The sequence below is a fragment of the Dromiciops gliroides genome, chromosome 3 (genome assembly GCF_019393635.1).
Source record: "Dromiciops gliroides isolate mDroGli1 chromosome 3, mDroGli1.pri, whole genome shotgun sequence".
Lineage (NCBI taxonomy): Eukaryota > Metazoa > Chordata > Mammalia > Microbiotheria > Microbiotheriidae > Dromiciops > Dromiciops gliroides.
The window spans coordinates 404,840,475-404,854,153 of record NC_057863.1 but is presented as its reverse complement, the minus strand read 5'-3'; the positions used below and the strand labels follow the sequence as shown (position 1 = coordinate 404,854,153).

Below are 13,679 nucleotides of genomic sequence, written 5' to 3'. Positions count from 1 at the left end.
CTTTTCAAGCTGTTGACTTTTTTCTCATGACGCTCCAGCATCACTCTCATTTCTCTTTCCATTCTTTCCTCTACCTCTCTTACTTTGTCTTCAAAGTCCTTTTTGAGGGGGCAGCTAGGTGGCACAGTGGATAAAGCACCGGCCCTGGATTCAGGAGTACCTGAGTTCAGATCAGGCCTCAGATACTTTACACTTACTAGCTGTGTGATCCTAGGCAAGTCACTTAACCCCCATTGCCCTGAAAAAAAAAAAACAAAAAACAAAGTCCTTTTCGAGTGCTTCTATGGCCTGAGCCCAATTCACATTTTTCTTGAAGCTTTGGATATAGGGGCCCTGAGGTTGCTATCCTCTTCTGAGGGTGCACTTCAATCTTCCTTGTCACTAAAGAAACTTTCTATGATTCTCAACTTTCTCTGCTTGCTCATCTTACTGTCTTTTACTTGACTTTTAACTCCCCCTTACAGTGGGGCCCTACTTTCAAGCTACACTGTCCAAAGCTTCAGAGGGTCCCAGGTATTTCAGTTTAAGGAAAGGAAGGTTTTTCACTCTCCTGTCCTGTTCTCTGGTCTGAAGGTAACCTCAGGTCAAGTTGCTAATTAACCAGGCAGCAAAACTTTGTGTGTTGTGGTTGTTAGCTCCAACCAGCCTGTGCCCCTTCCCCACCTGGGCTTCACACTACTCAAGATTTCTTCCTGGTTCCCTGGTTGGGGAGGACTACCAAATTCCTCCTTAGGTCCTGCAGACACCTCTGTTTTCCTGACCCCCCAACCCCCTGCAAGCCATTCAGCACTTTCACCCAACTATAAGCTTAGTTCCAGAAGACACCAGTGCTGCAGCTGATTCAGAAGCTTGGGGGTAAGTTTCTCTGGCTCAGCCAGAGGCTGGATTTCTGTTGGCATGATAGTGGGATTGCGCTCTACTCCCAGCGTAGCACAGGCAGCCCCTTTTGTCAAGCTTCTAAGTTGTCTTTGGCTGGAAAATAATCTCACCCCATCTTTTTGTGGGTTCTGCAGCTCCAGGGGTTGTCTGATGGCTGTTTTTGGAGTAATTGTGTCAGGAGCTCTGAGCATTTAATGCCTTTCCTCCACCATTTTGGCTCCACCCCCTGTGATTTTTTTTTGGTAGATAAAAATGCCTAATTGTGTATTAACTTGCTTTTTTTCATTTAACAGTGTGTAGATCCCCACCAACCTCCCCAAGACCCAGTTGGACATCCAGTCATGCACCAGTCAGGGATTAAACATGCCACTGGGGAAGCTGTTTATAATGATGACATACCCCGAATGGATAAAGAACTTCACCTGGCTGTAGTGACCAGTACTAGAGCTCATGCAAAAATCTTGTGAGTAAAGAAAAAAGACACCATATAAAGTTACTGAATATACTTAAAATTAAAAAAATTAAATAGGTTATCAGTTTTATTGGAATCCTTTTATGCATCTTCAAGTCTTTCAGTAGAAAGTAATTGAGTTATTTACAGCAGAACAGTAATGAAATCAATGACTCAAGAGATGCAAAACTACACAGTACTGATGCTACTCAATGGGGAGGGAGAGAGAGAATAGGTGTGCCGAAGGATAACATAGTGGCTATGAAATTGTACAATACATTATAAGGGATTTCATAAGTTCATTGTAGTTTCTTTTTCTTATTTGGAATCACTTAAAATGTACTGCAATAAAAATGTACTATAATTAAGTTTGCAGCAACCACGTGATTCTTGGGGTCCACTGTACCTAGAAGTGTGCTAGAGCTAGCCTTTCTTGGCTTTGCAAGATGGTAGTTAAATGTTCAATGTGTGCTCTTATACTTGAGAAATTGGCAAATAATACAAATCAGGGTATGATTTATTGTTTTTTATTTCTAGAATTATGATGATGGAGAAAATGTTAATACTGCAGATTAAACTTAAAAGTATACTTTGAATACATGGTTTGGGAAGAATAATTGTTAAGCTTTTACCAGCACTCCCCTGCCTGTGCCCCATTCTCCTCTCTATTCCCACCATCATTTCATCATAATTTCAATTTCAATTCCACATTCTTTTGCAGCTATTCCCAACCTCTCTAAATTCTAGTGCCTTTCCCCCATTAATTATTTTCTATTTATCTTCTACATAGTTTGCATTGTATGTATTAATTTGAATATTGCTTCCCTATTATATCATAAGCTCCTTTAAGGCAGGGACTAGCTTCCCCCCCCCCCTTTTAGTATCCCCAGTGTTTAGCACAGTGCCTGGCATTAAATAACATTTACTGATTGAGTGGTTAATCATTACCTTTCCCTAATAGCCTCCATAACTTAGGCTACTGGTGTCTTTTGATAGTTCCTTGCTACCATCATCTATATTTTAAGAAACAATGTCCAAATTGGTTTGCTGGAGAGGATAGAGATAGTTCTTCCCTCAACTCTTTCATTATTATTTTCTTCCTCCTTGTTTCTCTGACTGACTCTTTACTTCCACTTTTTTTTCTTCTAGCATCAACCAGACCAATCTTTCCTGAGCTAGTTACTGCATTAGATACTGGGTCTGTAAAGAATAGATTTGGTTTGCTAAATGTGCCTCAACTTTTCCATAATCTTCCTGTTCTACCTTTACATTTGACTGTGCTAGCCTAGAGGTCTGACAGAAGTATTCTTTATCCTGTTTCAAAGCATACCCCAAATGATACTTTTATCTGACTTTCTAGCCTGCAAGGAAGAAATTTAGAGTTGCCTCCTTTGTCCTAGAACCACTAGATAAGGAAAACTTTCACTTCTCTGGACTCTGAAATTTTCAGTTTGGGTTTTGGATTCTCTGTCACTACGACTTAGAGGTTCCAATGTCTCCAATCCTGGAAATTATTTCTTGCTCTTTTTTTCTTGAATGAAGCTTCCCTCATTTGAGGGTTAGGTGGAAGGGGGCATCAGAGAACTTCTTGAATAGCTATGGGTAAGAATGAGGTACAAATTGGTTAAGATTTAGGAACTAGGCAAATAACGTGAGGAGCTGGAAGGTCCCAAAATGAAAGCCAGCATCAGGAAGCTGTGTCAGCAGCTGATGGGGGCTTATTATGAAACAAGGTCCTTCAGGCTGCAAATATTCAGTACCACAAATGTTTCAGCTAGACAGTAATCTATTTGTTCCCCTTACTAACTTCTTCAAAAGTACAAACTGCAAGCAGCCCCTACCTTCATTTCAATCCACCCAAATTCACATCCCAGAAGGGTTTACACCACCATCACCTGCTACAGTAATGGGGAAACTTGAGTTAGTAGGATTGACCTTCATAACTTGGGTCCTTCCTTGTCATTTCCAAGACTGCTGATTTCAAAATGAGAAACAAACACATCTCTAATTCAACCTTAAGGTCAAATTCAAGGCATCACAATCTATATTGTTAATCCCAATATTTTTATTCCAAGGTCAATCGATGTTTCAGAGGCCCTTGAATTTCCAGGTGTTGTTGATGTGATAACTGCCAAGGATGTCCCAGGAAAAAATAACCATGAAGGGGAGATATTATATGCAGAAAATGAGGTGTGTTATCTGTTCCAGGACCAATGAGACACAATATTTAATTGATTATTTTTACATATTATTTATTATTCTAACTATGCTGCCTTAACTGTCCACAATAGTCATTGGTTTCTTTGAAGCTATCATATATACTATCTACATCCTATAAAGATACTCATAGACAGAAAACCTATGTTTGAGTCCTTGCTGCAGCACCACAGGGAACCTCTTGCTTCTTCTATTTGTATATCTGGGTTAGCATAGTACTTTGCATGTAGTAAGCACTTATTTAATGATTCATTTTACTGCTTGTTCATTCATTCATTCATTTATTCACTTACTAGCTGTGTGACCTTAGGAAATACATTTTAACTCTCTAAACTTCCTTTTCCTCAGCTGCAAAATGGATATAATATTTTTTGCTATCTGACTCATAGTAGTTGTGGGAATCCAACAAAATAATAGGGGGAAACTAAATTCTTTTTCTGGATGATTGTTGGGCAGTAGAAAAAGCATTGAATCTGGAGTAAGAGAATTTTGGTTCCAAGCATGTGACTGTAAGCAAGGCTCTTTGTCATTCTAGATGTCAATTTATATCTGTAAAATGAGGAGGTTGTATTAGATGATAGCTGAGATCTCTGCCAGTTCTGAATTTATAAACTGTAATTTTATTTCTAAGAATAAGGAATTATAATAGCTAACATTTTTATAGGACTTACTATGTGTTGGGTTCTATGCTAAGCACTTTACAAACCTGGGAAATGATGATGATGATGATGATGGTAGCAGCTAACATTTATATAGTGTTTGCTCTATGCAAAACACTGTGGTGAAGTGGATAGAGTGCTGGACATAGTATTAGGGAGACTCATCTTCCTGAGTTCAAATATGGCCTCAGATACTTACTGACTGTGTGATTCTGGGCAAGTCATCTGTAAAAAATGAGGTAGAGAAGGAAATGACAATACACTCCCACTCCATTATCTTTGCCAAGAAAACCCCAAATTGGGTCATGAAGAACCAGACAGGACTGAAATGACTAAAGAAAAATAACATGTGCTATATACTTTATAATTATTATCTCATTTGATCTTCATAAAAATCATGGAAAGTAGGTAGTATTATCATTCTCAGTTTACATCTTAGGAAGCTGAGGCAAACAGTATTAAGTGACTTGCCCAGGGTCTTACAGCTAGTGTCTGAGACTGGATTTGAACTCCTTCCTAACTTCAAGTATGGCATTCTATGTACTATACATCTCGTTGCCCTGTGTTTTATGGAAAATAGGATAAATTCTTATCAGCAGAGTATAAATTCATGGTGACCACTCTCATGGATTGATAGATAACATTTGGTTGCATTACAGGTGATTTGCGTGGGTCAGATTGTCTGTACTGTGGCTGCAGATACTTATGCCCATGCAAAGAAAGCAGCTGAGAAAGTAAAGATTATTTATGAAGATGTGGAGCCCAGGATCATAACCATAGAGGTGATCACACTATTTCCCTATTCTTTCTTATAAAAATGGTGGAGGGTGTCTCAGAAGTAAACATGCCACATCATAAGAGACCTTCATTCAGGCTTCACTCACACACTCTTTGGGAATCCTTCCCTGCCTCATTACCTATTTCATGTTCTACCTATTTATCTACTGGACCCCATATAATAACAGTGAATTAGAGTAAAATTAAAATGTGCCTCTTCCTGATAGTACCTCCATTGTCCTTTGGCAATCTATTATTAAGACCTGGAGATATAAGATATAAAACTATAGAACTACCCTTATAGTTACAGATGTATATATATATATATATATATATATATATATATATATATATATATATATACACACACACATATATATATATATACATACTTACATACATATATATATATACACACACACACATATACACACATCTGTGTGAACATATATATACAAATATCTATAAATATATGATCATATACATACATAGGAGAAAAACTTCTAGCCAATGGAAAACAAGAGTACTACAGAAATCAGGGGGGAAAAAGAATGAGCTCCAGGCCCTGCATGTTTTATTTTCTTTCTTTCCTTTTTGTTTTTGTTTTTTGGAGGCATCAAGGTTACGTGACTTGCCCAGGGTCGCACAGCTAGTAAATGTCTGAGGACAGATTTTAACTCAGGTCCTCCTGCCTCCCTGACTGATGCTCTCTACTGTGTCACCTAGTTGCTCTTCCATATTTTCATCGATGGTACTTCAAATACTCATCAGAGACTTCCCAAGTGAACTTCCTCAACCAATACAGCTCAATACCTTCTCTGCAACCTATAGCCGTAGAAAGTTGCCTCGGACATTAGACTTGACTAGGGTCATAGAAATGAGTATATAATAGATATAAAGGTGAAAGGGACCTTAGAGGTTATTGAGTCTGACTACTTCATCTTCCAGATAGAAAAACTGGGGTGCAGAGAAGTAAATGACTTTCCTGTCATCACCCAGCTTGTTTGTGTCTGACGTAGGATTTGAACTTAGGCCTTCCTGTTGTTCAGTCCATTGCTCTAGGAATTGTTTCTATTTTGGCCCAAAGCCCTGATTGCCTCTCTCCTTCTCGCTCCCATTTATCTATTTATTTATTTTCTTTTTGACTAGGTAAAAAAGGCCTTTCTTTGCCTCATTTCTTACCTATCCTTAATCACCGAATCAGGTAAACTGAGACTTCTGAAATGCCCTAGTTTAAAAGGCCAAGGTCTCCACTGCATCAGGAAGTTGTCCTGATCTCCAGTTGTCCTGATGCATATCTTGCCACCAGACCCAGATGGCTCTGGAGGAGAGGGTGAGGCTGGTGACCTTCCATAGCCCTCCCACACTTAAATCCAATTCACTACAAGTCATGGCATCACCCTTAATGTCATGGTCCTCTTCAAGAATGAAGGACAAACAATAACAACCACAGAGCTCTTTGTGGACCTTCAAGTGTTACATAAACACTAATTTTTATTGTCAGAATTATCATTAGGATGGGGAAGGTAGGACTTTTTCTTGAGGCAGATAAGTAGAGGCCTATTCAGCACCTTTTGGTGGTTTGACTTCCAGAAGCCTAGAAGTCCCTGGTTTCATTCACTAACCTGAAGCAATAGTACATACTCTCCCTTTCTCCACTCCTTTGACTCCTCATCCACTAGCACTATGGTTCTCTTTGCTCAGCCCTTTCTCCATAACAGGGTGCATTTCCTTCCCTGGTAGTTTATGCTTGCCTCATCCAGTGTATATACTTCTTTATCTTTTCATTTTCTCCACTGCTAGCTAAGGTTTATTTCTACATACCCCCTGTTTTGCTGGCAGCCTCACCCAGTAGAGTATATTTCTTCCTCCTGAGCTCTGCCCTGTTGGTAACAGTAGCCTTTTCCTTTGCAAACAGAGTTGGGTAGACTATAATAGACTAATGATGATTCCTATGATATATGAAGAATCAGAAAGCATAAAACTGACCATAATGGGTTACCCATTGTCCCTAAGACCAGGCTACAGCTTTTTGGTAGGGGGTCAAGGAGAAGAAGTTTTCTTTCATCTGAGTGAGGGTCACTGTGCCCAAGAAGTTTACCATCTGGCCCTGTGAGAAGATTGTGCTTCACAGGGTGAAGTACTTCTTGCAACACTTTCCTATCATTGATTCCTTGTAGCTAAAAACCAGAAGCAGCTTTGCAGATTCCAGGGTGTAGTGGGAAGCATTGCCCTATCTTCTAGTATTCTTTTCTGATCAACCTTGGCACCCTCACCTTGAGTAATTCATGGTGCAAATATAATATCTCTTAATCACTAGTTATTATCAAGCTAAAGACTATATAAAGCAAGGATTCTTGACCTGGATTTCACAGACTCCTTTTGGGTCTGTGGATAGTTTTCAGTGAGGGTTCAGGAACTAATATATCAGAAATTGCATCTAATTTCACTGTCAACCAAAATTTTGTATTTTCTTCAATTATGAATTTTTTAAAAAAATCATTATTCACAGAAGTGATCAATAAGTTTTCTAGACAGCTAAAGGGTCAATGACAAGAACGGGTTAAGAACCCCTGTTGTAAATAATGCTATTACAAACCAGATTGCTATAAGTAGAGTCCAAAATTGCAGAGGGCTTTTTACAATTTTGGTAAACAGTCCTAGGCATATCATGGAGTTCACAGAACCAACTGTTCAATTGCAGCATAAGTTTGTAGGTTGAAGGGACCCTAGAGGACAGCTAGTCTAACTTTCTCATTTTTAAAGATGGGGAAACTCCAGGAAGATTAAATGATTTGCCCTAAAAGAGAGAGAGAGAGAGACAGAGAGAGACAGAGAGAAACAGAGATAGGTATTTGAAATCTGTGTCAACTAGTTTCAAAGCCAGGGCTTTTCCCACTGATAAATGGAAATATAAAGCTTTTCATGATGATTATTGGGAAGACTGGCTAGAAACCTGCAGGATTTGGGGCATCTCTGTTAGACAGAAATCTTTGTGGATTTTTATAACCCACCTGGCACACCTCAAATGACTGCAAATCAGGAAAGAAAAAAGAAAGAATATGCCCAGGTAATGAATCCCTCCCCTACAGGAAAGAGTTAGAGAGTGAATTGGGCTGTGGTAAAGATTATCTCGTAATGGATACCTGGCGTGGATCATGCCAAGAAAAGTAAGAAACTAAAAGTTCAGATCCCAAATCTGACAAAACTAGGAGTAAGGGGCAAGAAGAAGAAGGAAGACAGAGGGAAGGCCTACTGGCACTGTGTAGTATAAATACCAGTGGAAACAGTGGTGATTAGGCCCTGAAAAATTAGATTCTGTAACATGCATCTTATCCGAATCACTGGTTTTCTGAGCTTCATCTACTTCTTTTGGGAAAAGATTGCCTGAGGTACAGTGGGGTACCACAAGGTGACCTAGGGCATGGGGTATTTGTGACATTACATGATAACAGCTCCTTGAGAATACGTACTGATTTCTTTTGTAATCTTTCAAGTCCTCTTCCCTGAGTAGGTACTCAATAAGTCCATGGAATGAGTAAATGAAGTAAATTATGTTTATGAACTAATCAAAATCATACCCCTGTTTACTTTTTGTCAATGAAATAGTTCCGTAGGGATTTGAGGGAAGGACAGCTAATGGTATTAAAACTCCTCTTGGGGGCAGCTAGGTGGCACAGTGGATAGAGCACTGACCCTAGAGTCAGGAGTACCTGAGTTCAAATCCGGCCTCAGACATTTAACACTTACTAGCTGTGTGACCCTGGGCAAGTCACTTAACCCTAATTGCCTCACTAAAAAAAAATTAATAAAACTCCTCTTAAAAATATTAGTATATCTTTTTATTGTTCTCTCCACAGGAAGCCATAAAACATAATTCCTTTTTATTTAAAGAGAAGAAAATAGAAAAAGGAAATGTAGACAAAGCATTTAAATATGTAGATGATATAATTGAAGGTAAGTTAAATTTTTTTTTTTAATTGGGGTTGGGAAACTTGCAGATGTTCTTCAGAGAGGTAGTAATATGAACAGCAAATTAGGAGAGAGATTGGGTCTGGATATATCAATCTGAAAGTAATATGTATAGAAATGAGCATTGAAACCATGAAACCTGGGTACTGAGAGAAAACAGAAAAAGGCTCAGGACAAATTTTTGTCAGTTATTCATGATTGGGAAAGTGGGGAATATGACTAGGGTGCAAAACATGGAGGCAGGAAAGGAGATGAAGAAACACTATTATTTGTAAGAAAAGAACCAGAAGACAGCACAATCATGAAATCCATGAGGAGGTGTGGTCAACAGTATTCAATACAATCATTTTTTGAATCTGGGAATGTGATTTGATGTATATAAGAAGCTTAAGAGTAAGGAGATCAGGGGCAGCTAGGTGGCACAGTGGATAAAGCACTGGCTCTGGATTCAGGAGGACCTGAGTTCAAATCCAGCCTCAGACACTTGACACTAACTAGCTGTGTGACTCTGGGCAAGTCACTTAAACCCAATTCCCTCACCAAAAAAAAAAAAAAAAGTAAAGAGATCAACAATTGTTTTGCAAATTATTATGTAAAGCATATGGAGGTTGAACAACATGTCCAGGGTTATACAGGCAGTAAGTATATCAGAGAAAGATTTTGATCCCAGTTCTTCCTAACTCCTAGGCTAAGACTCTGTCCATTATACCAAACTGACTTAATCAACAAATACAATGTAGGGAACTATTATGTAATTCAATTTATTAATATTTACCAAGTGATTTTATTATGATATATAAGGATGGTGTTATTATACCGATTCTGTGGCTGAAAAGACTGAAGTTCAGAAAGATAAAATTACTTATAAATAAATTGCAAAGCTAATAATCCATGATGGAGTCAAAATTTGAACCCAAAGCTCCTAATACTATCAAATGTTCCTGGTTCATTATGCTGTCTCTCATCATAGCTATCAAATGCTGTCCAAAATTCCCTGCTTTAGTGGTTTGCCAAATTCTATCTGGAAATCCATGAAATACACTCAGGTTTATAGACTGCACCCCTGCCCCATTATACTCACTTTGACATTATTCTCTCCTTAGCAGATGTGTACAGAATATAGATGAGACTCTGGTTAGGACTACAAATATAGGCTGGTGATTACTGTTGTTGTTTTTCCTTTGATTTTCATGGTCTAGAGAAAGAAACTTTGTGATACAGATATTTTTGTTTTGCTAGTTTTAGAAGATATCACCTTGCAAGAGACAATCAACTCCTCCCCATTCAAACGTGTCATTCTCTTTCAGTGACTGCAGTTCAAATCCATCCTAAAGGTCAAGGAAATGGAGGTTTAGTTATTTCCAAATCATCTGACCAGAACATCTAATCCCTAAAAAATGCTTTCTGGCAGTTTTCCCATCCAGACAATCATATACCATAGTAGAGTACATACATCTAAACTATATAAATATGCATATGCGTGTATGCACATATACATATATGTGTACATGTATATATAAAGACATAAATATACATGTATACACACACACATACATACATACATCTTATCCATAATTTGGGCAGTTCCTGAAAATCAGCTTTACATGACCATTTTTCTGAACAATGTGGAAATTATAATGGCAGGATTGTTGTTGGTTCATTAATATATGTAAATAAATACAAAATGAGTGACCCTACTTCAGTCATTTTCTCTAAGGACAATGTCCTAGAAGAAAAATGTATGTGCTTTGAGGCTTCTTAAACTCTTGTTCCTACTTTAGATATAATTTTTATTCAACTGTATGCTATTCCTAACCAGTAGAGGTATCAATAACATGGACTAAATTTCACTTTCTTTTTCACTTGTGTTGTCCATAAAAAGGCTTTCAAGTCAACAATAAAACTAAAACAAACCAATGTATTCTAAATTTAAGATTCAGCGTGCCTCCCATCCACAAAACTGATAAGCTGAAATCCAAGAGGGAGAAAAGAGAATCTAATGGCCCATTTTTTTATAGCATTGCTTAAAGACTAAAAGTACATAAGAAATAACTTTAGCTCACTCCATCTCAAAGCTATGCCCATTGACTCAGATATTTTAAAAATTTAACAAATTAACCTCGGGTATAGATTAGGACATATATGTTTTGGATGTGGCCGATAAAGGAATTTGTTTTATTTGACTATATACATTTCTTAGAAGGGTTTTGCTTTATCTTTTTATCTTTTTTTTAAGTTGGGGATATAGGAAGAGAAAATATTTTTTCTTTGTTAATTGAAAAAAATTAACTAAAAAATACTTAGCTGGCATCTCTGAATAGTTAGGCTCATAAACATGCAATTCAATCTAACTTTGATGCCTTTTAAAAGAAATCAGGAACATAGACAACATAGGAATAACTCAAACATTATGCCAAACATAAATGTGTGTGTATTAAACTCTATTATAATGTTACCTTTGCAGGAGTTTACCAAACAACATTCTCAAATAATAGAATGATTTATACTGAAAGGAAATGCTTCCTGGTTCTGGGACTAATTTTACCTAAGTGGGACTTAACTCCTATAAGAGCACAAGTATCCTACAAAAATTGGGAATGTGTGACAAAAAGAATTCCTTTTCAGTTAAGGAGGCCCAAGTTGATATTCATGGTGAAATGCTTTAATACGACAGAGAATAAAATATTCCCTATATGAATGAATAGCAGTCCTGAAAGTACATATAGGAAACAAAATATGAAATGCAAGAATTCGGGTATTTCCCAGGAGAAGAATGAGACATCTCATCAAAGAAAGATACCATTGTCAGATACAATTTTCCTACTGAAGTCACAAACCCCTCTGTTTCAAGAAGAAGAATAAATGTTAAACATCAGATCGGAAATATCACTAGAATTATAATTATAGATCAATAGCTTTAATGTCTATATGTTTTAGAAAGTGATTTGATCATTTCTAAAGTAATTACAGGAGACAATAGTATGCCATTTACAAAAGAAAAGAAGAGGAAAGACTGTAAAGATTTTTTTTTAGTTTGCATAAAAGTTACGAGTACAGAGCAGGAAAATCATAAATTCTCAAGGAAGTATTTCTATTCTGATGAAGCTAACCAAACACTTTTTTAGAAAGTTAGGGTTAGTTCTCATCAAAGATGGTTAGTGATGGGATTAACAGTTTGTATCAGAGCTTCTTAAATTTTTGTGTATGTCATGAACTGCCCTTTGGCAATCTAACGTAGCCTATGGACCTGTTTTAGAATATTGCTTTTAAATGCATAAAATAAAAAACACAGAATTACAAAGAAAATCAATTGCAATTCAAGAAAATTGTAAAATTTTTCCCCATACAAGTTCACAAACATCTCTAAAATCTCTAGGAATCTCTTTGAAGTTCATGGTTAACCTGTTTTTAAATCAAGGTAAGAATCTATTATTACCATGAATTCGAAGAATGTTAGAGCTGGAAAGGACCTTAGAAATCATCCAGACCCATATCTACACTTTATAGATAGGAAAATTGAGTCGCAGAGGGTCTATGTCTTTTGTCCCAAGTCAGAGAGCTAGTTAAAGATGGAGTCAGAACTAGAAAATATTGTTTTAAATCAAAAGAAATAAACTGTTCTAAGGTAATGTAGGTTTCTCTGTATAGAATGAAAATAATAAATGCTTATGACCCAGTAAAGATTTTCTTTTCCTTATGATTCTAATAGATGAAGTCCATGTTGAAGGGCAAGAACATTTCTATATGGAAACACAAACCGTCCTGGTTTTCCCAACAGAAGATAAAGATATGGTGATATACACAGGAACACAGTTTCCAACCCATGTTCAGGTAAAATGGAATATTTTCAGAAAGCTATGTCTTCTTCCTTTTGGGGGGGGTATGCATAAGTTTATTTGATGGCTTCCACCACAATATCATCGTAGACAGGGCATAATGGTTCCATGGTATTTGGATACCACATCATCTTCCTCTCTAGTACATTGCCTACTGGTGAAATTCAGGATTTTAAAAATAGGACATAAAAATAAGATTTTAAAAATAAGATAAAACAATCAGAAAGTTTCCTACACTCCCAAATCCTAGGACTAGGTTCTATATCTCCCCAAGAACCTGATTATACAGAACTTTACCTCAACTAAGTTAAAAGGAAACAAACTGAAAAATCTGCATTATTGCTTGAAAGATCCTTTCCCAATAATTGGTTTGATTGCTGATGCATGCATAACTTTTTTACATTAGCCAATTATGGATGTGTGAAAATATGATATATGAACTTGATTTAGAGTTTTAGACCAACTCTATTTGACTTAATAATCTGCATCATTCTGTTTTATGGGATGTAATAATGCTTCAGTAACAGATGAAAATACTTCTACTACATTCATTTCCTCTCAAAGAGGCATTTGTCTCATATCATTTTATGCAGAAGCAGATGTAGCAAAAATAATTGTAGCTGATAATCATAACTTCACATTAAAGAAAATTATACCTGTATTTCCATCACATATTAAATTTTAGACCTGTATAAGTGAACAGACTCAGGAAAAAATATAAACAGTTATCACAACAATGTAAATTTTAAAAAGGCAACTATAAAAGCAAAACTGAATGCTATGAAATTATAAATGCCAAGCTTAATATCAAAGAACTAATATAAAGATATACCTTTCCCATTATTAGCCCAGGTTGGAGACCCTGGGTGATAAACACTACAAATTATG

General features: G+C 36.9%; 1 protein-coding gene across 1 annotated transcript in view; it reads left to right on the top strand.

Moving 5' to 3' along the window:
- Positions 1-13,679, top strand: part of LOC122747705 (aldehyde oxidase 4-like) — a 138,978-nt gene that overhangs the window by 81,890 nt on the left and 43,409 nt on the right. Inside the window, exons 16-20 of the mRNA XM_043993587.1 lie at positions 1,173-1,342; positions 3,406-3,520; positions 4,866-4,988; positions 8,844-8,940; positions 12,665-12,786. Coding sequence (XP_043849522.1) covers positions 1,173-1,342; positions 3,406-3,520; positions 4,866-4,988; positions 8,844-8,940; positions 12,665-12,786 — 627 coding nt within the window. The remainder of the gene's footprint in view (positions 1-1,172; positions 1,343-3,405; positions 3,521-4,865; positions 4,989-8,843; positions 8,941-12,664; positions 12,787-13,679) is intronic.